Here is a 22,958-nt window from a genome sequence, read left to right as displayed (position 1 = left end):
ATTAGCTTAATTAACCTAATATCCCAAATCTACGTGCAAACATATAAAGAAGTTATACCCTATATCATAAACAGCTGTATTTTGTGTGGAAGGGTGACTCTTTCCAGCAGCCCTCACATGTAATTTCTTCATATGCCAAGAGGCTAAACAAATTATTGTAGCATAATTTATGGTGTGCTACCCAAGTCATAATTGTTCCTGATCATGCTCTTTTAGCCTTCAGTGGAAGAGAATTAAATTACCTGTCATCTAGTGATGGTCAAGAACATGCATAGATAGTTATCTCTAGCTAAGCTGACATACCACAGCTTGTTCACCTGCTTTGTCTTGATAGTGTAGCAAGTTCATTGGACATACAGTTTCATTTTGCAAAGATTTTTGTGCATTTGAATTTGTCTTTTTCTGCAGTCTGACCTGTTCTGTAAAGGTGGTAAAAATATTGTCAGAAGACATATACTTAAGAGAGTCTTAGTCTGAGAACTGCGAGGTCTGGTGTGATAGGCTCTCTCTCAATGAAACATCTATGGATAATTGTGACACTTACTGTGAATTATTTGCATAATATTTATCACTTGACACCGATTGATCAACAGTTTCAGAACTGTGAGACCCTCAAAAGTCCTCACTGTCTCTTATGGAGTGAAAGAGAAGAAGAAGAAAAAAAGAAAACAAACTCTACTTGAACATTATCAAGCTTTGTCTCAGAGCCCAGGGAAAAGAAAAGAGAAAAATGTTGCTCCTATGTGTGAGACAACTGGCAGCATATCAGCCATAGATACCTGTCAAAGTAGGACACATGAGTAAATAAAACCAAAGATTTTAAATGCATTGATGAAAACAATCAGACAAATTGAGTGGAACAATGGATTCTTCCCTTCTTGACAGTTTCCTTTTGAAGTTTAATGTTTTTTCTGGAGGGAACAGTTTAGCCAAACAGAAGTTTAGGTCTCAACATAATACTATATCCCCAAAGCTCTCAATTTTTTGCTATACAGGGGTCAATGGATGCTCTAAACATTCTCCACCCATTTCAAAATACCTGAATCTTAAAGAGATACCAGTCTGCTGGAAGTGCATGGTATTGCCATGGAAACAACAGCTCTTTGCTCCTTTGGGATGTTTCCAAACTGAACCCAAACATGCTTGATTTTGTTTATTTTTTTACAAGAAGTATTTGGAATTGGCAGCCACAGTTCTGAGGCCTTTTTGAAGATTGTTTGCTTAGGCCAACTTGAGATAAATAGCTACTGCCCTTCCTAAAAATAAAGATGTTTTCCTGCTTGAATATCTCCCAGTACTTTCATTTATGTAATTATTTATTAAAAATAAGAACATTAGAGGAACAACTCTAAGAAAGCATTCCTCTACTTTTGTGCTATTCCATTTTCCCTGGTCTCCTAAAAATAGGTAGGAATCTTTTCTGAAGAGATTCCTTGTCTTTCTCATCTACAACAGTGTCTTCATGTTCAGAAATACTCAATCCCCAGCCAAGCACTCACAGATAGCACGCCAAATTTTCAACATTCTGCAGGCCCCACCTGACATGTCTATGTCAGCCGTGAAGACAGTCCCAAGCTGAACCCCAGAGGACCTGCGTGCCCCAGGTGCAGTGTTGTGCTAACACAGCTGGGGCTGTGCTAGTGTGGGGCCATCCTGGCCAGCAGCCTCCACAGCTGGGCGATGGGACTGCATGTGGAGGAAACCCAAACCACATTAGGCTGGGAGTCATCAACATGGAGACATCCACATGGGAAGAAGCCAGCTAGACACCCTTCGTATGATTTAATTCCTTCTGTACTAAAATGCATCTAAAGTAGGTCAGCTCTGCCTAGTGCTCTCTACTGACCGCAAAGAGGGTCGTGGAAGGCTAGCTCACAGGTGGGAAATCTGTACGGCGTACAAAGTCTGGGGAGATGAAGCCTATTGCCCATGTCGGGTGTGCTGTGCTGTGTAGAAGTGTCCAGGTTATGGCTGCTACGCCACAGATTTGGCCAAACTTCTAGACACCCTGTTCCTTTGGAGAAATGCAAAGGCTCCTGACTGTTCCACCAGTCAGTATCTTCAGGTAGAGAAATTTGATGGATCTAAAGGAAACCTTGGTGTCTGACAGGCCCAAGGGATCCTGTTTCTACATTTAAGTTTAGGCTGATTCTGACCAGTTCAGAGCATAATCATGGGATGTTTCCTTTTGTCCAGATAGTGTCTCCTCTGGTATTTACAGCTAGCTCTCCAAAGGAGCTGCCTTATATTACCCTGCACTGGTACCACCTTCCTCACTGAATACTCGTGCATTCAAAAATCTGCAAACAAAACCTTTTCACACAATTTCTGAGCGTTTTTTTTCTTTGGGGGGCACAAAGCATACATGTACATTAGCCCCTTTGGTGAAGCTATAATTCTTAGGAAGAGGTTTAAAATGCCACTGGACATTTGCTATCTGGAAATTAATTTTATTGCTGCTAGTAGCGCAGTCCCATTTCAACTTGATGGCTTTGGACAGCGTATAACTTATTTAGGAAAGAAATCTGTAAGAAATCATTATTAAGACTTTGTATTGTTGTCTTAAGTACTTAGTGCTCACTGGAAACAGTGACTTTAGTTCTAATATATGCCTGTGAGATACAAGATTATCCCATTTTACAAAGAGCAAAACTGATCCCTGCCATTACGTTAGTGCTGTCATATTCGTTCCTGGCTCAGGTTGCAATTAAGCACTGTAGATACAGCTGGGGAAAAGAGCTCTGATGCTGTAAGTGACTTTGACAATCTCCAGAGCTAGTGACTGGGGTAAAACTCCCCGAATAACTACACAGCTACACTCTAGCACAGAAAGGAGCATGACCCTGTTCTAAGGACACCTTCTGGTTCCCTCCAAAATGCACACTTTTTGCTGCACTAAAAATACTGCTTTGCCAAACTGGAATGTAAAGAAATGAAGTGTTTGATTCCACAGACATCCTAGCTTAAAACCACTTTGGGTAGGCACAAATTGTATAGCTTATCGTGCCTGGAAAGCATTAACTACAAAACAATCTTCTTTACCTCAGATGGATATATGGTCTGCTTCTGGTGTTTCATTCAGCAAGAAAGCACTGTGGGCACCAACATAACTTCTACATCTGCTTTTCTGCTCAGGACATAATTGACTTCCAGTATGTTTAGACATGGACTTTTAAAATCCAGACTGCCAGTTGTATACTGATGGACATTTGGCCATTTCTTGCTCCCTAGGACCACAGTAACAGATGTTTCAAATTCCTTAGGTCAAAAATGTGTTATTCATAAGCATAGACACAAAGATATAGTTCTTCTTCAGTCTGCTGGGAAACTTTATAGAAACAGAAAGACCTGCAGGAGAAATCCCTCTCCATTTGTTGCCAAAACACAAAATCCAGCAGATCTACAGTACAGGTTTGTGCTGGCACATGCTGCTGGTGAGCAGCACACTCAGGAGCTCTGGGCTCATTGCCCTCTTACACAGGCACCATGCCCTTTACTGCCCATAGAAAAGGTGCCTTACGGCTGGAGGTTACATTTTGGCTTGAGCATTCAGCACGTGTGGCATTTAGGAGTATCTTGTGACTCCAGGGGGTCTCAAAAGTGTGTGTGTACATGGGGATGGATAAGGGTTAAGTGGGGGGAAAGGATATAGCTATATTTGCTCTGCAGGATCCTGGTGTTGACTCAGCCATGCTGGTTCCTGCTTTGGTGCGAGAGAACTGGAGGGACTTGCATGTCCACTAGAAAACCTATGAACTGCGCTGGCTGTGTGGAGTCAGCAGACAGAAACGCCTGCCTCATTTGCCTCGTTTCTGAATGCATAGTCAGCTGCATTGCTGGGAAATCCCCATCAGGGATTGAGTTTACCAGACTAATAGGGCGTTTATTAATTAGAGCTCTGGTTTGCATGGTCTACGTTGAAATGCCTATAAATTATGGAGATGGAGCCCTATTTCTGGCAGGGGATGAACTGCCCAAAGCTTTTATTAGCATCTCACATCTTATCCAGCCAATGCTGTGTCCATCCAGGTAGTGTGTGATGCTCCGGTACACTTCACACCCAGATTTTTCCACTTTTGTGGCTGAGGAACTCACTGGCTCACCAGCTCCTGCTGGAAACAGTTTTGTGCCAAATATTGACTACAGCTGAGAAACACTGTTAAGTAAGTCTTATGATGAATTGGGCTGATAAAGGTTAGAACTGTGCTGGTTTTGTCTGTCCCCAGGAAACTGTACATATTTTAGAGGTACAGTATCTCATGTAAGATAGCTGAGAAGTGTGCATCAGCAGGTAATCTGCCTTTCCTGTGTGACTTAGCTAACCATGAAAGACTTTCTTGCTATACTTCATAACTAGGAGATAACAAATCACTGAACCCAGTATCAGATGCTGCCCAATACCTCTGTATGATCAGACTCCTAATTCATGTTTTCCAAAAGTGTAGGACAGTCAGTGATAACTGCATTAAAACAATGCTTTTAATATTATTTGCTGCTTTGCATGTTAATTAGCATTGCTCCTCTTCCTCACAGCTTTTACTATCATCTGTTCTCCACATGATCACTAGACTGTTCCCAAGATTACCAACAACATATAACTAAGAAATGCAGAGCAATTCTTTGCACTTTTTCCTGTAATACCTACTATGGGAGAAGATTGAGAGGGTGGTCTCTGTCTCTCAACAGCTGAAATGGTTGAGATAATGGATGGCTGTATTTAAACACTTTGATTTTTTTACTCCTCCAACATGTCAAAAGGATCCATCTCTACAACTACTTTTGATCGAACCATGGTAGGCCATACGGACAAAGGATCTGATGATCTGATGGATCCTATGTGAAGTGTAGGACTTGCGGTAACATTTGTTTAATTAAATTCTCTCTGCTTTGTTTTGTTCTGAATTTTTGAGGCAGGAGAGAAAAAAATATTTCTAGGTGTCCTCGGGCTCTTTATAGACAAGTATTTGATGATAGCTCTGTCATTCATATCTCTGCCCCCTTTTTTACAATCATAACTATATAGTTGCAAATAATTTTTATCCATTTCTTCTAGCTCTCACATCCCCCAAATTTGAATTTACTGAAGGAGAAAGAATAATCACATGGATAGAGATTTGTATAGTGACAGTTTCCTCAAAAGCGTAGTGAGTACTCAAAGCAATAAAGGGTTTGCTGCAGGCAGCATGTTCCAGTAGGTCTGTTTATGTATAATGAGGCATTGATTAAATCCATGGCTCCTCAGTTTATATTTATAGCACAGATTCACTCTAGTTTTTATTTATAGGTTACCTTTTAGTCTTGTCTATATTATATATCTCTCTTGTTGGCAACGAGGCTTGAATGTCATTTAAACAGTCTTACAGTAAATGCCAACTAGATGAGATGGTTGTTCATTGGCCCTTCTTGGGGGAGGCCTCTGTACTTCTCTTGGGCTGTTTCTATTAATGGAGCATCTGAACATTACACTTATGGGCTGTGGGTCTCCACCTGCCCCCCCATTGACTCCCACAGCCTTGCTGCTGCTGCCTTGTTCTCTACTCATGCTCGTGTCCTCCCTGTCCTCCTTTCCATTTGTCCTCCTACTCCTCTTCTCCACTTTGCCTTTCACCACACCTGGTTCTAGTCACTCACCCACTTCATGACATACCCTTCACCTCTAATTTATTAACGTCTTCATAGCAATGCTTTCATCGTGTTGTTAATGTAAGGAAAAATATTCCTTCTCCCTGGACAAATGAGAAACTTATCCCCTTGTTTCTGGGCCTGACCTCCTCTGTCCCTGACCACGTTCATAAGCATACAGGGATTCAGGAAAATACATTCTTCTGCTCGTCTTTTGTGTGACCATGAACATTACTTTTTCACTGAGTTTCTCCATCTGTAAAGTGGAATAATGACCACAGTCACACAGAATCACAGAATCAGAATCATAGAATAGTTGAGGTTGGAAGGGACCCCTGGAGGTCACCTGGTTCAACCCCCCTGCTCAAACACTGCTACCTAGAGCTGGTTGCCTGCAACAGTGTCCAGATGTACCCAAAGTAATCTGCAGCAGTGTACCCACTGTAATCCCCAATTACAGTGTTCCAGATGTACCCAATGTAATCCACAGCAGTGACACAAGTTAACAACTTCATGTCTTTTAAGAGAACTAGTCAGAACACTAGGAATAATGAATATCCCCACATGGGCAGACACTTCTGGTAGTCATCATTTGCATCTTTCAAATGCCTGCAGTGAATATAAAGATGTTGCTGGACCTAAGACTTCCAGTATTTTTAATCCAGTGCTGAAAAAACTTTCTTGGGTTCCAGCTAAACAGCCATACTTTAAACCTTTTGCATATTTACACAGCACTGCTTGGCATTGTGCCGTCTTTCCCACTTTTTTTCTCCATCCTTTCTAAGGAATAGACCACACTCTGGTATTTGAGGGACACTTTTATGAGTGACCTGTGAGATTTAACTGCCAAAGCATACCAGATATATGAAAAGGATTAGTCAAGGAGGGTAGGAAGAAAAAAAAAGAATTAGACCTCAGTGTTAAAATTTCACATGAAAAGTTGAAACTAACTTTGTAGGAGGGCTTTTAAGATATTTAAGGAAAATCTGTTTTCTTCAATTCATAAGATGAAGGAAATATGAATATGGAAAAATTATTTTATATAGAAGCTTTTTTTGTTAAAATGTCTTTCAGGGCATTTGTTTTTCTAAGATACAATGATTAAAACATTTTCCTCTCCTTGAAAAAACAAATGAAGAGCTGGAGCTCTTACTGAAGGTACAAATAACATTAGTTCTGCTGATAACTTCCCCTTTTAACCTGCCCTGTTCATTTCTCTTCATTTGCTATATGCAACTTCCTAGACCAGGTCTTGGCTATGGAAGAGGTTGCTGTGAGCTCTTCCACCCACTGAGTTAAACTATAACTAATTTTAAAAATAAAATGCTCTGCTATTGCCCTTTCCAAGAGCTGTCATACTTCAGCTTAAGTTATCATTTGAAGAAATAAACAGATTTCAAATTCCCAGGCCTTGAATAATAGCAAATTCAAGACCGTCTTTGTGGTTGAAGCTATAAATCCCTATGAAATGATATTTCAGAGGGATCTTTGTCTTTCTCTGGAGAATGAGGCTCTCAGAAGTTAGTAACTGATCTGTTGGCCAGACATGCTCTACCATCAAAGTTACCGTAAAGAGAGATGGACAGAAGCCCTGTTCTTCACCGTGAGGTACTCCACAACATGCAGACAAAAGTAAACATCTGCTCTACAATTTTATTTGTTCTCCATTGATTTTTTTTTAAATTTATCTGAGCTTTGAAGCCTCACAAACCTAGGGAATGAAAAACAAACAAGCTTGTTCACCAGCTTCCCCTTAGGCCTCCAAGCTCTATTTATAATTTCTATAAGCCTTCATTACCTCTGGTCTACAGTATCAAATTCTTCTGAACTAGAAAGGTCACATTCTAACTATTATTACTGGAGAAATTAATTCAGTGTGTGACATCATAGCTAGACAGTTAATTACCCCACTTAATAGGACACTACAGCTGTTAGAAAACTGTCTGCATGCAAAAAGCCATTCTGTAGTATTTACCATTTCAAGGGCAGAAACCTCATGCAAATTAGCCATTTCCAATTTCAAATTTGTTTTTTAAATTGTAAACATTTCTGAGAGGAACACATTTTTTAGATTAGTTCCCAAATCAATATTCATGATAGTTTTATAATAAGTACCATGGTGTTGTACATTAAATTCCTGTATTATTCTCTTAAATTTCTGACTTTGTTAACCGTGAAATATTTCCACTGATATTGCAAATTAGGAATTAACCAGAAGTCGGTGAAGAGTTTTGGGCATAATGCTGGTAATCTTTTTTTATCCACTTATCTTGACAGGTATCTCAGTTCTAATTGCATTTAATGAGATTACAAACTGAAGCAATTATGTGAATTACACAATAACAAGCTTTCTGTTTTGTTATTTAGCTTGCAAATGTAAAAGCAAACTCTTTCTTGCTGAAATAGTTACTCAGGGAAAAGCACCAATATTGTTGCATGTTCTTATTTTATAAATTAAATTCTAAGATGAGATAGGTTCAATGACAATTAAAGCCTCACTGAGTGCATTTCCCATAGATCTAGGCAAATTAATATAATAATGGAGTTATCTAGGTAAGTGATATGAAATGCTCATTAAAGCTGCACTGGTGTCTTTTTGTGAAGCCCAGTAATTTGAATCTTCAAACATAAAATGAATAACTGACATTGGTTTTGAATCTGTAATCTTTTTCAGTAAACGGACTGTTCAATGAGCGTTGAAAAAAATGAAGCCTTGTTTTCTGTTACTAGTGTCTTTTCTGTCATGCTCTGTGCATGGATCTCAGTATTGTCACCCCCAGCGATGCTCCCACCCGGGAGCACAGGGCTATGGCTGTTCTGGAGCCATGCACATCATGTCCAGCCACTCTGCAGCTGCTAAAGAATATATCTGATGACTCAATTTAGTCTGGTTTTCCAACTGTTGCTGTGTTAAGCAACAGCTTAACACTGTAAGATCTCCATCATTTATGTATACAAATGGGTTGAGCTGTCCTCAGAATTTACCGAAAAAATTGTGATTGCCTTGAGGGAGATGGGACAACATCTTAACTGAATAGCAGCCTAATTTGAAAACATCATTTGCTGAATTATCCATGACAATTGGGAATATTTATGTATTACCTGAGGAGCTACCAAATCATCACCTTCCAAAATAGAAGTTTATTTTTGATGATAATAAAGAACAGATTATGATGCTGATGGAAACCATCTTCCTGAAGATTTAGACAAAGACCGCAGAGATTGCTAAAACTAAAACTAACAAGACTGAAACTAGTTGCTCCAATTCTAGGTAAAATCTTGCTGGTGGGGGAGATGCAGAACAAAAGTTACCTCTATTTCTCCCTGTTGCATAGTAGAGTTAGGAGTTGGAAGGAGAGTGAATATGGCTAATTGTGCTTGGGTAATCCCCAAACCAATAAGCAAAGCAGGTCATGGGGAACAAGTGAAAATGACAAGGAACCCCCCTTCCTCAGTCCACTGTCACTGTATTCTTGTTCCTAGAGTCGACTTGTGCACTCCCCCATTGTAGCAATGACAGAGTAATGGTGACTCCCACAAAGAAACGCAATAGCTGAAAGCCAGATGGCTTTATGCAGAGCAACAACAGGACCTATTACCTTGACTAAATAATTGTACTTAATTTTAAAAAAATTTCCTGTGTTGAAAATATTTCCAGACTGTTACCCCTTCCCTAGTCCAAGTGGAAAACAAAATGCCATTCAGCAACAGAGATGGGGTTGGATCCAACATAAACATTTCCCAGCTAGGCATTCTCCATAGAAGCACATAGTCATTTTTTCCATATACAGTGGGAAAGACAAAGCCTCTGCTTAAAAGGCATTCCTCTCCAAAAAGGGGGAGGGCTAAAATGTTTTAGCTGTCTGCAAGCTGGCTAAGGATTAGAGATTAATACCAGCCTCTGCTCTAATGTACTTTTTACTACAGCCACTAAGTAAAAAACTTACTCTTATAGATGCTCACTGTTGGAAATAGAAAAGCTGCAGTTGGAAAGGTAGCTATTTGATTTCCCTCTTTCAAACAAAATGTCAAATTTAAACAAGGAGAACAATTTACAGGAACAGGGATAAATAATTTTGTGTTGTTTCCTTATTAACCACCCTCCACCCAGTCTCCACAACACATTCACATGAGATATGGGTTCTGAGTCATACTTTCTCCTCTTGAGTCCCTCAGATTGGTGAGACATAATCAGTTGACAAACTACAGCACTCCCAGAGAGATTTCCAGATAGAGACAGAAATTTTCGGGGGATGAAAAATAAAAGTGGTCTTTAAAGCAGGTGCAGCTGTGCTCGTGGGACACTGTAGGGTAAATCTGAATCTCCCTTTGATTTCCCTTTTGCAGCAACTTCCCTCCCTTCCTCTCCCCTCTCCCCCCAGATTTCTAGTATTTACTGGTTTGATTTTGCAGTGAAATTTGAAATGTTGGAATTGCAGTGGGGACATAGAGTGATCTGCTTGATCAATAGCCAAGGTATCAATTTAAAAGCCTGTTAGTACGAAACACGAGCCACAGTGTGAAAAACTGGAAAGATCAAGAAAAATAGCTTTCATCTATCACTCCACCCCAAGGGTGGCCCAGCAGTGGAAAAACAGGCAGCTGTTGGGTATGGCTGATGGGAAGGTGCCATGTTTATGGGCTGTTCTCCCTGCATATCTCCCCTTAATAGTGCCAGTGCTTTGCAAATGTGAGGGAAGGAAGGGAAACGGCTCAACATGGTTAAATTTGTACTACAGGTCTTACATCCAGCATGGAGGTGGGCAGAGGCTGTGCTCTGAAAGAAGAGAGGAAAGCCCAGGGCTCAGGAGAAGGGATAACCTGCCCTAATCTCTCATTGCCTCTTGGTCCATCACTTGTTTCGTCACAGGCATGGTCTGACAATGAAGAAGTTAGTTTCTTCTTGGGTTGAAGAGGTCTAAGAGTAGATGCATCAAAAGAAAAAGAAAATCCAAGCTCTTTCCTCACACCTCACAAAAATCAAACCTCTGCTTCCAGCTGACTTGCTTCCTTGCTCGAACCTCTGCTTCCAGCTGACTTAAAAATAAGATGGTACTTTAGTGATGATGTAGAGCCTCTGCAGGCAATCCTCCCCATTGATGGGAAGTAGAGAGCCACAGAAAACCACAAACCTGCAAAAAGCTGAGCAAACACCCTCTGACCTTAAACCATGTCTAGACCTTCGACATCTGCCCACCTCCTCCCTTGAACGGATCAATGCCAGGTACTGGTGCTCTGGAGACCTTGCCAACCCTCAATGGGCCAGGCTGTGGTAGCTTTTCTGGGGCATCTTGGTTTGTAGGATTTTTATCGGTGGGGTAGGGAGGACTCTGCCATGTTTTGCTCTGCCAGCTCTTTTTTTTTTTTTCTTTTTTTCGGTACTGGAGTAGATTTTCTCTGGACAAATGCTTGCTTCCACAGAGTGCTTTTGAGGAAGAGTCCCTGGAGCCAGGAGCGTGGGAGCATAGCATAAGGGAATCATGAGTAACAGACTCTCTGTGGCTCTCATCGGGCTATCATCCAGACTCAGAGGTGGAAAACCACAGCAGGAAACCCTAGGACATATTGGCCTTGCATTAGCCTTGGCAGAAAAGAAATTTGCTCATCTCTTGCTGTTCAGTAGACCTTTGATACAACTGACAACAGAACACATTGTAGGGTAGTAACAGGGTACAATGCAGCCCAGAAATGATCTGGTTTAGTTGCTGGTTCCGTGTACTTTTTCTTCCACCTGATGCCAATGGTGAAAGGTTGAACGAGCTAATTTTTATTCATTTTGGGGAGACAGTCAAACAATGATTCAGAGCCTTACAGTTTCAGCTAAAATGGCTATTTTTACAGATCACATTGGAATTTGTTCATGCAGGTAGATTCTTTTTATTCAGTAATTATTAAATTATGTTTCAAATTAACATTCAAGTGTGCCAGTTCTTCCCATGCTCCCTGGCTTCCATATGTAATGACTTAGAAAAATAACATTTTACTACTTCTTACAGTCTTGTAAACTTGGGATAGCAATTTCTAAAATATTTTTCACCACACTATTATTCTTTGGGTCACATTAGGTATTGTAGTAACTGTTGAATGCTGGGGTTTTAGTGCCGTTTCCTGCTGGTCTTAAAATTAAAAAAGGAGTTCTAATATTTCTGAAGTATTTATTTTAAGAAAATAACCATCTAAAGAATTGCGCAATACAGCTAAACAGCAACGATAAAGCCAGATCATATTTACTGCATTTTAGTCCATCTCTGTCTCCATTGCCAAATGCACACTGCATTTATCCTGACTGATAGTTAGGAAAAACTCTGTGAGATCATTTAACGATGAAGAATTAGATTTCAAAAACTGTGGAGTTCTAACTGCTTTGTGTATAGTACTATTCAGCAATTGTTGAATCTCTTGCATTAGGATGCATAACCCAAACATCCCCAGCTCATGGTGGTGTCTGAAAATGAACTGGGATCAGATCCAAATGTTCAAGAGGCCCAATTAAAATATAAAAACCAAGGGTGTCTGGTGTTTGAAACCTAAGTCCAGAAGCAAATAGTAAATTATCAGTGGCTCGTTACATATTACTCAGAAACTAGACCTATTTTACACATTTCTGGAACACTAGCAGCTCTAATTGTTATCAGTTTAAATCAGGACACGTTCTCCTTCAGAAACCAATTCTTTTATTGCTTCTCATGCCCCCTGGAAAACCTGGACTTGTAATTCCTCCCTTGCTTCCCATGTCATGAATAGGAGTGAGCATGAAATGCCTTTCATTGGTTTTCACAGCCCTGAATAAACTCTGGGGCACTTTGCTGGTACTTGCCCAAAACTTTGTGGGAACTCACTGCAGTGGAGTTTAAATTGCATTGTTATGGTGGGTGCTTTATGCACCTTCTTGAAATGGAGAACATTTCCCACTATCCATCTGCTCTGTCCTGTACTTCCATTTGCTTTAGCTTCCTATGATTTAAAAAGTTTGGGGTCTGGTGGCTTGACTCCAAGCAGCTGATTTTCATTAAAGCTTTGATGAGAAACTTAAGCTGGAATCACAAACATCTGCAGTAAAACTTCCTCCCCACTAATAGATGTTTCTCAGAACATAACCTTGTTGTAACAGAAAAAAACAGCAGCTAGAAATCCAAATTGCCCATTATGGGAGTTAACCTAACATAACCTCAAGGGTCTGAAATGAATTCATTTAAAGATCTGCCTTTTTAAAGGTAGATGCAGTTCCCATTAGCTTAAAAGAATATAAAGGTTTCTGTCAAGCTAAAACCCTTTTTGGCTCACACCTCAGGATTAGGTCTTCTGCTTCTTTTTTTACTGCTAGTTTGTTTTCAACAGATTAATGCCACAAGTAAGGATCAAATTGTGGTTTCTCTAAACAGTCTGCAAGAATTTCTGTTCCAACCTTTATGGGTGAAGGGCTGAAGGCAATTTGGTGACGGTTTGAGTCTTTGTTAACAAGTGGTTGGGGCTTATGATTGCTCTCTTTTTATATATTTAATGTGACCATTTTAGATAGGTAAGTTTGTCACAGGTCCTGTGCTAATTATTGCTTATCGCTTTAGAGAACCAGGAAGAAAGTGCTCAAATATTCTTTCTTGCTTTTGAAAATTTGGATCAGCAGCTGCTGGTAGAACTCAGGTGGGAAAAAAATGATTGTCAAACATGTCATTTTAACATGCAAGCTCCAACTGATACCTTCTGCCTCTTAATTTATCTTATGGTGAATGGCTAGTTTTGCCTTGACTATGATAATTGTTTCCTTTAAAGGACTTCTTTCATCTCTCTGCCTTTCCTCTGAGCCAAAAACACTGATGCTGGAACTGCACTGATGCAGTTTTCCTCTTCCATCTGTCCAACAATATCATGCCTTCCTTCACTCTGGGAATTGGCTTCCTGCCCTGTCCCAACTATTTTTTTTTTTTTTTTTTTTTTTTTTTTTGCATCAAAAGATGCGTTCCCAGCAGGTCCAGAGAGGTGATTCTTCTGCTTTACTCTGCTCTGGTGAGACCTCACCTGGAGTATTGTGTGTAGGTCTGGAGCCCTCAATATAGGGAAGACATGGACCTGATGGAGCAGGTCCAGAGGAGGGCCACTGAAATGATCAGGGGGTTGGAGCCCCTCTGCTACGAGGACAGGCTGAGGCTCTGGGGAGACCTAATAGCAGCCTTCCAGTACCTGAAGGGGGCCTATAGGAAGGCTGGGGAGAGCCTGTTTACAAAGGCCTGTAGTGATAGGACGAGGGGAAATGGCTTTAAGCTGGAGGGAGCAGTTGTGTTCCTCCCCTCTCTCCACTTTTTTTTTTTTTTTTTTTTTCTTTAGTCTTAGGGCTCTTGATTATCTCATTCTGGCTTTAATTTTTTCCTCTCCTTTTTCTTCTTCCTGCTTGACTTTGCTTCCTTTCCCACTATTTGCTTCAATTCTTTCCACAGAGGACATTTGAAATTACCTTTTCTTGTTTAGCAATTGTCTCCATTGTATGCCTGTCTTCCCTTTCTTCCACTAATCCTTCCCATACTCATCTCCTGTACTGGGCTCTCTTTGCTGTTTTCTTGACCTCGTGTAGTCATTTACATCAGAATGAAATGAGTTTTCTGTATGTCACCTTACATTAATTTTGCATTAAAGTGAGTGACTGCACAGCATGAATCACAGGACATCATTTGCCATACTCGCTAGTATTTGAAGTCTTGTACCATTGCTTATTCTCACCTTAGACTCTGTAAGGAACTTTATTCTTCCTGGGGAAAAAAGACTACATATATATAATTAGAGCCCCTGTGTCAATGGAATTTACAAACACAAATGTTGACAGTGGCAGGCTTCAGACCCAAATGGTAATGTATGACCTGCTTCTTATATTAGAGGCATACGTTTGACAGTGGGATATAACTGTTCTCACAAGTTACTTCTATTTTTCAGTTTTGACTCTGTGCCTCACCAAAACTGGAGGTGTCTCACCACCCTCTTTCCTTTTGCTATGTCCAAGATAATGAGTGGAACCCCAAACCAAAGATTTCTGATGTTTGCCACTCACTTGTTTGCTTTCATTTGATATGTCTGTCAGTTTAAATCCTCTGCTTCCATCTCTGATTAATCTTCCTTGGAAAATATTTTAATCTAATCCTTATTTGGAAAAATCAGTCTCCAACTTAATGTTGCCAACTGTGGTTGGGTTCTACTGATGAACTGGATCCAGCACTTTGAGCTTACTCTCTTTCTTTTTCTCACTGTCTCCCCATACACATCAGGATTCAGCACAGTAACATCTCCCTCACGTCCCTTTATTGTCTTTGTGAGCCAAGGAACTTAATCATCCTAAGTAGCACACACAAGCAACTGAGTACTTGAAAGTGTTTTTCATATTGATCTGCTTCTTGATAGACAATACAACATAACTGGATAAAGTCTCCAGTGCTTAATTATCTTTGAAATTAAACTGTGTAACTAACTTATAGTTTGAACTAGATCACCTTCAGCTTCTAGTTGTTTCATATGATGAGACCTTCTTTTGTTAGACTAATGTGCCTGTTATTTTTTTTTTCTTTTGTATGTGCTTACACAGTAAGTTAAAAGCTTTTTCTTAAACTCCCTCTGAGCTGAGCAGGTAGGACTGTAGAGTCTCTCAGCTATCTTCTGATTCCTAACACTGTAAAACTTCTCAGGATGCTTTTCTGAATCATTTTCATCAATTTATAAGTGTTCTTCTTGAAACACAGGCAGAGACCTAGGTACATTATTCCATGATGGTCACTACCAGGGCTCATTATGCAGGTAACGTGGCATTTCATTGGGTGGAAACTAGTCCAGTTAATTTAAACATCTACATTTTGTGCCCCAGTCTTTAGCTGATTACTAAAACTGTCCTGCAGTGAGTACCTGTCATAGTCCTTACAGATGAAGAGGCTCATTTGAGGGCCTTCAGGAAAGACAGCTAGGAATTAGAGGTTTAGAAAACCTGGTATCTCTATTACTCTATGGGGAATTTGGGTTTTTACTTGAAGACGGTGCCTGATTTGGTTTGAAAAAGCTTAGGCACAGTTTATGTGTCTAATTTAGGTGTACTGGATCACCTGTTGATTAACAACCAGGGCACCAAGCTACTAGATGTTGCTGAAGTCCAACTCAAACCCATGATCTGCCCTGTGAGTGGGTACAGTGTATTAGCATAGCATTGCAAATGTAGTTAGTCCTCTTCTTTCTGCCTTCAAGAGGCTTTCATTCAAACCCAAGGCACAGAAAAGCTACACATTAACATTAATTCTGAATTTTTAAAACACTTCTCCTAGTTCCTCTGAGTTTAAGGCTGCAAAACATGGGAAAGGAAGAGGACTGGAAAACTGAGAAATATTCACTAATATGTATTTACATTAATTGGGGTCTCCTGATCTTCTATAAGCTCATAATAGCAAATGCTTACCAAGGTCTAAGAGCATTCTAGCAGTTCTAGCTCGGAAACTGCCACCAGCACTGTTTCAGACCTTGCAGATTTCTGAAGACGTTGTGTAGAGCAGAATCATGTGTGGGGCTAATGCTGACCAGCACCTGCCCCACACATGGAAACACCGTGATTTCTGTCTACCCTGGTCTGTGCTCTGGCTTTACAGCGGCACGTTTCACATCGCGCTTGGCTGGCACCACAGTCCACTGCGAAGCCCCATCGGTGGCTCTGTAACTCTGCCTTGTAAATCTGCCCCCTTTGTATAATTTGGCACTATTCAACGTGACTAACAGCCTCTGTCTGCTCGGGAGAGCTGTAGGCCTGAGTCAATATTTAGATGGAGGAGCTGAATCAAACCGCGCTGTGTAAGGGAGTTTACTCTGTGGTTCACTATGAGCTGCGGGTTAAGAACTCGGGCTTTGAAAGAGGCTAATTCAAACCTCCTGGGATAAACCCTGTTCCCGGGGCTGGGGGAGGGGAGGTGGGCTGTGGGAGGGGGAAGCTCTCTGAGGACCAAAGGACATGTTCCTTTCTTGGCTGAGAGACTACCAGACCATCACTCTCTGGCCTCTACATCAACCTCCAGGCTTAGAGCCAGTTCCTCAGCTCCTGTTACCAACTACGTATGTGGATCAATGGCTCTCACTGTTACAGAGCCATCAGCCCTATCCCAAAAGAGCATCCTACTGGGCCTCCTTGGAAACCACCATGGAGATGGGCCCTGAAATGCAATAGTAAGGTGAACCTGCAGCTAGCAAAGGGGTCTGAAATCCTCACTCTCTCCTCATGAATCCATAACATCCTACAGCCAAGGGCCTTGGCATAGCAATAGCAGCCACCATTGTTCATTCGTAACATGGGCTTCAGACTCTAAATGCTGCCATTGCAGGGGCTGAAGTAAACTGCCAGAGCAAACAGTGGTTAGTGAGTCTTATTAGATTGGATTGTATAAATGAAACTTGAGGGAGGATCGAAATGGGTAAAAGAGACTAAAATGTCATTCCTCTGCAGTGTCCAATATATGTCCCAGCCCTTTCCAAGGTAAAATCAAATATATTAAAGAGAAACAATGTGAACTGTGTCTTTGGGAAAACCATGTTATGCAATCGTATCGAGAAAGGCTACTAATCACTTATGCCCATTATTCTGTAAAAAGCAGCTACAAAACTCCTCCGGCTTCTAAATCAGGCATTTTATTGAGGGACTTTCCATGTTCTAAGCAACAGGTGGCAATGAGGCTTCCCAGGGCTGATCCCAGGCCAGGGGAGATGACATCCCACATCATGGAGCCCATCCAAGCCTGGGATGTCTCCCGAGAACCCCTGTGCTGAGCCGAGCAGGGTTTAGCTTCCAGTTTTCTCACACAGGTCATGTTTCACACCGAGTCCCTGGCAGGATGGGCAGGCGTTTCCCAAGGCTGCCCAGCTGCTTGGAGCCCCTGCAGCGGGGGATCAGCTCTGCCCAGCCCCCTGGTAACCCACCCCGGCTGGCTGAAGGGCTTGTGCATGCCTGTTAGTTCTGGCAATTGGAGCGTAGGGGGAAAATTAGCCTTGTGATATCAGAGATTGTGATCTTGATATTGTCATAGTGACACGGCTGTGCTAATCTCACCTCATTTTTGGATGTCATGCTAGAAGAACTACTCTTTCCCTTCCCATGACCTTATGTAACTCAATTTGCCTCCTACTTTTCATCTCCCACGCATGAGATGTTACTGTCCCCCTCTCCCAGTGTATGCTGGAGTAATTTATTGTTTCTCAAGCTGTATTTTTGAGTACTCCATTTCTGACGCAGCCTTGCTAGAATGAGGATATCAATCAGTCCCAAAACACAGGGGTCACAGGAAATTTTTCTACCATCAAATTGCTTCTCAGATCTCTGTAATTTCATTTTTAACTATGTCCAACCTCATGCTTTTTGGAAGTCTTAAAATCTCTGCAGGTGTTTTCTCTACAGGCTGTTTCCTACACACGTTTGATTTATTATCCCCACTCTCATCATGGAAAGGAACTTCATATTGTGGCATTCAGAGACAAAAGCAAAAACTTATACAGTACAGTGTTTGCCACCAAAAGACAGACTCTTTCTGGAAGTTTAAGTGAATTACAGTTGCAGGAACTACAACAAGGCAAGCAGAAAAGTGTTGTGACAATTAACCCTTGTAAAATAGCTCTGTTTGGACAGGCCTGTTTAGTTATGTTGGCAGGCAAGTCAGAGACGTGCTAAGCCAGCCTCACTGCACAGCACAGCAGCTGTCTGCTCACAGCAGGCAGGGCATGTGTACATTTTGAGGTCTGAACTGTATCTCTGCAGTCCCGAAATGCAACGTCTCAGACCCCCCGCAAAAAATCCTCCGGTATCGCTTTAAGGATCGAATGATTAAGCTAACGTTAAGCAGATGGGAGCTTCAACACAGACAGATGAAAGCAGAAAAGCGCAGACACTAGAGAGAGAAGGGAGTTACTGTACCTCAGCAAAAGGCACCCAACTTCCAGTAGCTACTGCCTGCTGCTGCCCTCTGATAACAGTGGCTTCTTGCGTGCTGACCGCTGAGCTACCTTCAAAGTCAAACTGAAAAACGCCTCCCTCACTCGAGGCTGTGCTGGAGGAGAAGCATCTCAAAAAGAATAATATAGGAGAAACGAGGGGCCAGGCGGAGATCAAAGCCATTTCCTCCCCTTACATCCAGCAGTGGTCTTCTAGCGTCTCAGTAATTGTTTACCCTCTTCTGCAATCAGCCCCCCTTGGCTTAGTGGTGCCTCAGTTATTTTAACTTTCTTTCGGCATTCAGTTTCCAGATGTGGCACTTCAAGGCAGGCTAACCAGATCCTGATTTAAAAAAAAAAAAAAAAAAAAAGAAAAAAAAAGGAAAAGAAGGGAAGAAAAGTGCTTTTGCTGCCTCCCTCGTTCACTCTCTGTGCCTGTGGCTCCTCTTTTTCCCCAGAGGCTCCAGCTCAATAACATACAGATGGGCAGTGCTTAAGCAGAGAGTGTCAAACAGAGATTGTATTCCAGGAAAGCACCGCTGGCTCCCCAGCCACCTTATCTCCCCCTGTCAGGATACAGACTGACGCTCTGCTCGGTGCTCTGGCTTCCTTCACATGTTCACATCGTTCCCTTTTTTACCTTTCGTGTAGAGACCCTCCCACTCAAACTTTGCCATTCAGAAAGTGAGGTCACCCTTTCCGCCCCCCACGCTACCCCCCCAACAACTCCATCTGACTGCTTCACATGAAGCATTGATTCTCATTACTAGGTTTTTTTTTTAACAACTCCAGTTTATTCAGCGGAAGGCAGAAAGGTGCCAAATTTATTAAAAAACCCTCTAGACCAACTTTTTCTTTTGGGATGGGGGAGGGGAGGCTGTGGGCGGGAGGAGGAGGAGGAGGAGGGAGACAGCCTGGCTGTGCCATGGGCTAATAGGGCTAAGTGGCTTCTCTAACATGTTTCATTCAGATCCTTTCCCTCAAGCCCACCTCTCAGCTTCTTGTCGGCTCATGTAAAAGAATATCGTTCACTGCGATTTTGGAAAATGACTTCATTACTCAGACTCATGAACTTTTATTTACAAAGAGCATCTTGTATTCCTTTTTCAAGAGATGCTTTGTGAGGCCCTGGTAACAAGGCTTGCAGTGTGTGTATGAAAACGAGTTGAATATATTGCCCACAGCTGACTTAATTTTATGACTACAATCTCAAAAAGACAACGCTATAACCCTTGCTATGTTTTGGGACAAAGCCAGGGTATAATTACACTAATGTTCACCGTTCCAGCCAAGCGGTCAGCACCTCGTCTCTCAGCTATCCTGTGTGCAGGGGTTTGTAGCACCATTGGCCTGTCAAACTTCATTCTTAATTCTTCATATAAATTGGCTTATTGGGCTTCATTCTGGGAGCAGATTTCTTCTTTCTCCCTCCCTACCCCCTTTCTTATCTGATTGAAGATATTATGAACCAAGGAAGCAGTCAGTAGACTCAGTAGAGGGTTAAGGGTAATATAAAGTGTTTTGGGGATCTGTTAACTTCTACACACTTGTAGGCACAGCTTTAGGCCCATAAATGCCATACAGATGTCATATAGGGACTATAAAGACGTTAACCACCAAGAAATTCTGCCTGTTCCAGAAATGATGTAGCTGAGCAGGCAAGACCACTCAAGCTTGTGGGACAATGTATTATACTGGCAGAGAAGAAAAAGCTGTGCAACCCAAGGGTATGAGGCTCAGGACCAAGGTTTATAGGAGGAAATAAAAGATGGCAATGGTAGTTTCAGGTAGTTCTGTCCTGAGATCAATGGAAGCATTTTCCTATTACCTGGACCTGATCTGGTGGCAAGCACACTGCTTCACAGGAGCCTGAGGGTGAGATGCTATTGAGGGCTAACAGGACCTTTCTATCCCTTTCTGCTAATGCCTGTCCTGGGAATGGCCCAGAGCAGGTCTGAAGGCTTGAGGAGCAGAAGATCAGGGAGACCCCAGCTAGGGACCCCATGAGGTTCCCATTAGGCCTCCTGCCATAGGGACAAGTTTGAGATGTAAAGATAGCATTGAAGCAGGGGCAAGAAAGAGAGTAAAACATCTTGACAGTAACTGACAGAATCACAACTCGTGTGGTGGCAATGGAGATTTCTAACTACTTGGTGAATTGTGCAGAAAATTACTGGATTATGTGTGAGACAATTTTTTGGATACTTTTTTTGGAAAAAGCAACCACCAGAGAACCTTCTACATCGGTGCCCAGGCATTAAGGAGGAACTGTTGACAAAACAACAAAGATAGCCTGGGGAACAGGTACTAAAGGTCAACCTTTGGATGGGAAGAACAGCAAAATTAAATCTATGTGTTTCTGGCAGTCAGACTTCAACAAATTCAGAGACTTGGGAGGGAAGTTTTCTTTCATAGTAGAAAAGGAATTGAAGAAAGTAGTCTGTAAAGAAATGACATGAGCCAGAAAGATGGGAAAAACAGGAAGATTTGTCCAAACTGTGAGCTCTTTCTGAACATGAAGCTCGAGAAAGAAACATGTGAGAAACGAAAACTGAGACTACATCTGAGCACAAGAAGAATGTATTGAGACAAAAGCTGAAAAGTAAAGGTGGAAAATGAGATGTAATTTTAATGACAATAGGTGTGAGAGGAAGATATAGGAGATCTTTGGTTCAATATCCATCAAAGAGAGAAAGTTATCACACGATAAATCTGAGAAGGGAAATTGTTTAAGGTGGGGGCTTTAGTTTGAGCTTTAGTTTCCTAGGAAATCATTAGCTGTTACGGTTTTCGCCCTGGAGAACAAAACAGCTAGTTACAGTGGAACAAAAATAAGGTGTAGCACTGTTTTTCTAAAATTGATTGTGCCTTCATTTTTTTTCTTAATCTGGATCGCATTACAACAATGACGAAGCAGATTCCTTCTAGAACATTTTGGGAGAATTTCAGTAAATAAAGTTTCAGAATAGAAGATTCTTTAAAAGAGTTCCTTTCAAAAAGGTAATTTGCAGATTATATAAGGGTTATTTGTGTCTTTTCATGTGCCTAGTGATGTGGTTTGGGTACAGTTTGGAACTGGGAGTATGTCACAAAGAAGTTTCAATATGTAAGAAGAACTGGAGACCAAGGTTAGTTCCGGTCATTATGTTGAGCAATTTGTAGTTTACACAGTCTAATTAATTCAAGGAATCAAAATGAATAGAATTATTAAACACTGATAATTTAATTTTTTTAAGGTCTTTTTATTGCAGGGGTGGTGAAAGGAAGTTGAACAGTCTATTCATGCAGACTTATTTTAGGTCAAGATCCTGCAATCGTATATATAAGTCACAATGACTTTGAATAGTTCAGGGCTTATATTTTTGCACAATTGGGCTGAAGTAAGTAGTTGTATTGGGAACCAGTAGCAGCATCGTGGGCGCAGCAGCTGCAGGATGCCCTGGGTTGATCCAGCTGGCTTGACAGTGGATAGAAACAGCCTACAGAACCCCAAAATATGGCTCCTCTGGTCAAACAGATGCTAAAAATGGCAGTAGCTGCTGGGGCAGGAAATACAGGAGAGATGTGAGGGTGCACAGAGGACACACAAAAGGAAAGATATGAAGATGTGAAAGACTTATGAGGGAAATATCAAGAGATGCATTTTGAGAAATGAAATGGAGAAGTGGTAGGGGACATTGCTGGGGAGATCGCTTGTGATGTAACTTTGGAAAGATGCTCTTGTTGGGTAGGGTGCCCACCTGAGGGTGACCAACACCAGGTCAAGGCAGGGACACCCTGCAGGAGTGCAGCCTGTGTGTGACCCTTGCAGGTCAGGGACAGTTCTGAGGGTGTAGATTAGGAAGGGGATAGGAAGGTGTTGGGCAGAAGTTGAGCCTGGAGAGAGGCTCTTTTCTTGCTCATTTCTCAATACCTAAACAAGTGATTAAACATTTCTGTTTATTTATTTCCAATAAATTCAGTTATGTGAAATTCCCTGAGTTGACACCGTTTTTCCTGTGATGGTAGTGAATATGGAAGTTTTGTGAATGAGGCTGAACGAGATGTTTTCAGCAAGAGCAAATGTGAGCTTCATGAGCCTTGTTCCATGCAGCAAACTCACCATCTGCACTCTGGGCATTCCATTGAGGGACTTTACTCCTCAAGTATGCATCTGCTTTACCAGAGTGAGAAATACCATTAGAAATATCATGAAGGATGCTTAGATTACAGGTTCTTCAAGTAAAGCTTGATTTTTATTGCACATATGTAACAGGTAACAAAATGAACCTCAGTGTATGATGAAGGCGTCCCACCCAGTAGGTTATTAGCAATGCAAAACCTCTGAACTGCATTTACAGAAAACTGAAAATACCATTCTTGAAATGGGCAAAAGATACGACGTGAAAACGACATTGTTACCCGTCACA

At 41.5% G+C, this 22,958-nt stretch overlaps 1 protein-coding gene across 2 annotated transcripts in view; it reads right to left on the bottom strand.

Annotated features, from left to right (window-relative positions):
• Nucleotides 1-19,135, bottom strand: part of LAMA4 (laminin subunit alpha 4) — a 103,947-nt gene extending 84,812 nt beyond the window's left edge. For both annotated transcript variants that reach the window (XM_014964668.1, XM_014964669.1), the window contains exon 1: nt 18,533-19,135. In XM_014964668.1, the coding sequence (XP_014820154.1) occupies nt 18,533-18,733 (201 nt within the window). In that variant the 5' untranslated portion in view covers nt 18,734-19,135. The remainder of the gene's footprint in view (nt 1-18,532) is intronic.
• Between the last annotated feature and the right edge of the window lie 3,823 nt (nt 19,136-22,958).

This window comes from Calidris pugnax, unplaced genomic scaffold (genome assembly GCF_001431845.1).
Source record: "Calidris pugnax isolate Ruff unplaced genomic scaffold, ASM143184v1 scaffold219, whole genome shotgun sequence".
NCBI lineage: Eukaryota > Metazoa > Chordata > Aves > Charadriiformes > Scolopacidae > Calidris > Calidris pugnax.
Note: the sequence above shows the minus strand (reverse complement) of the source record. Positions and strands in the feature narration are given on the sequence as shown.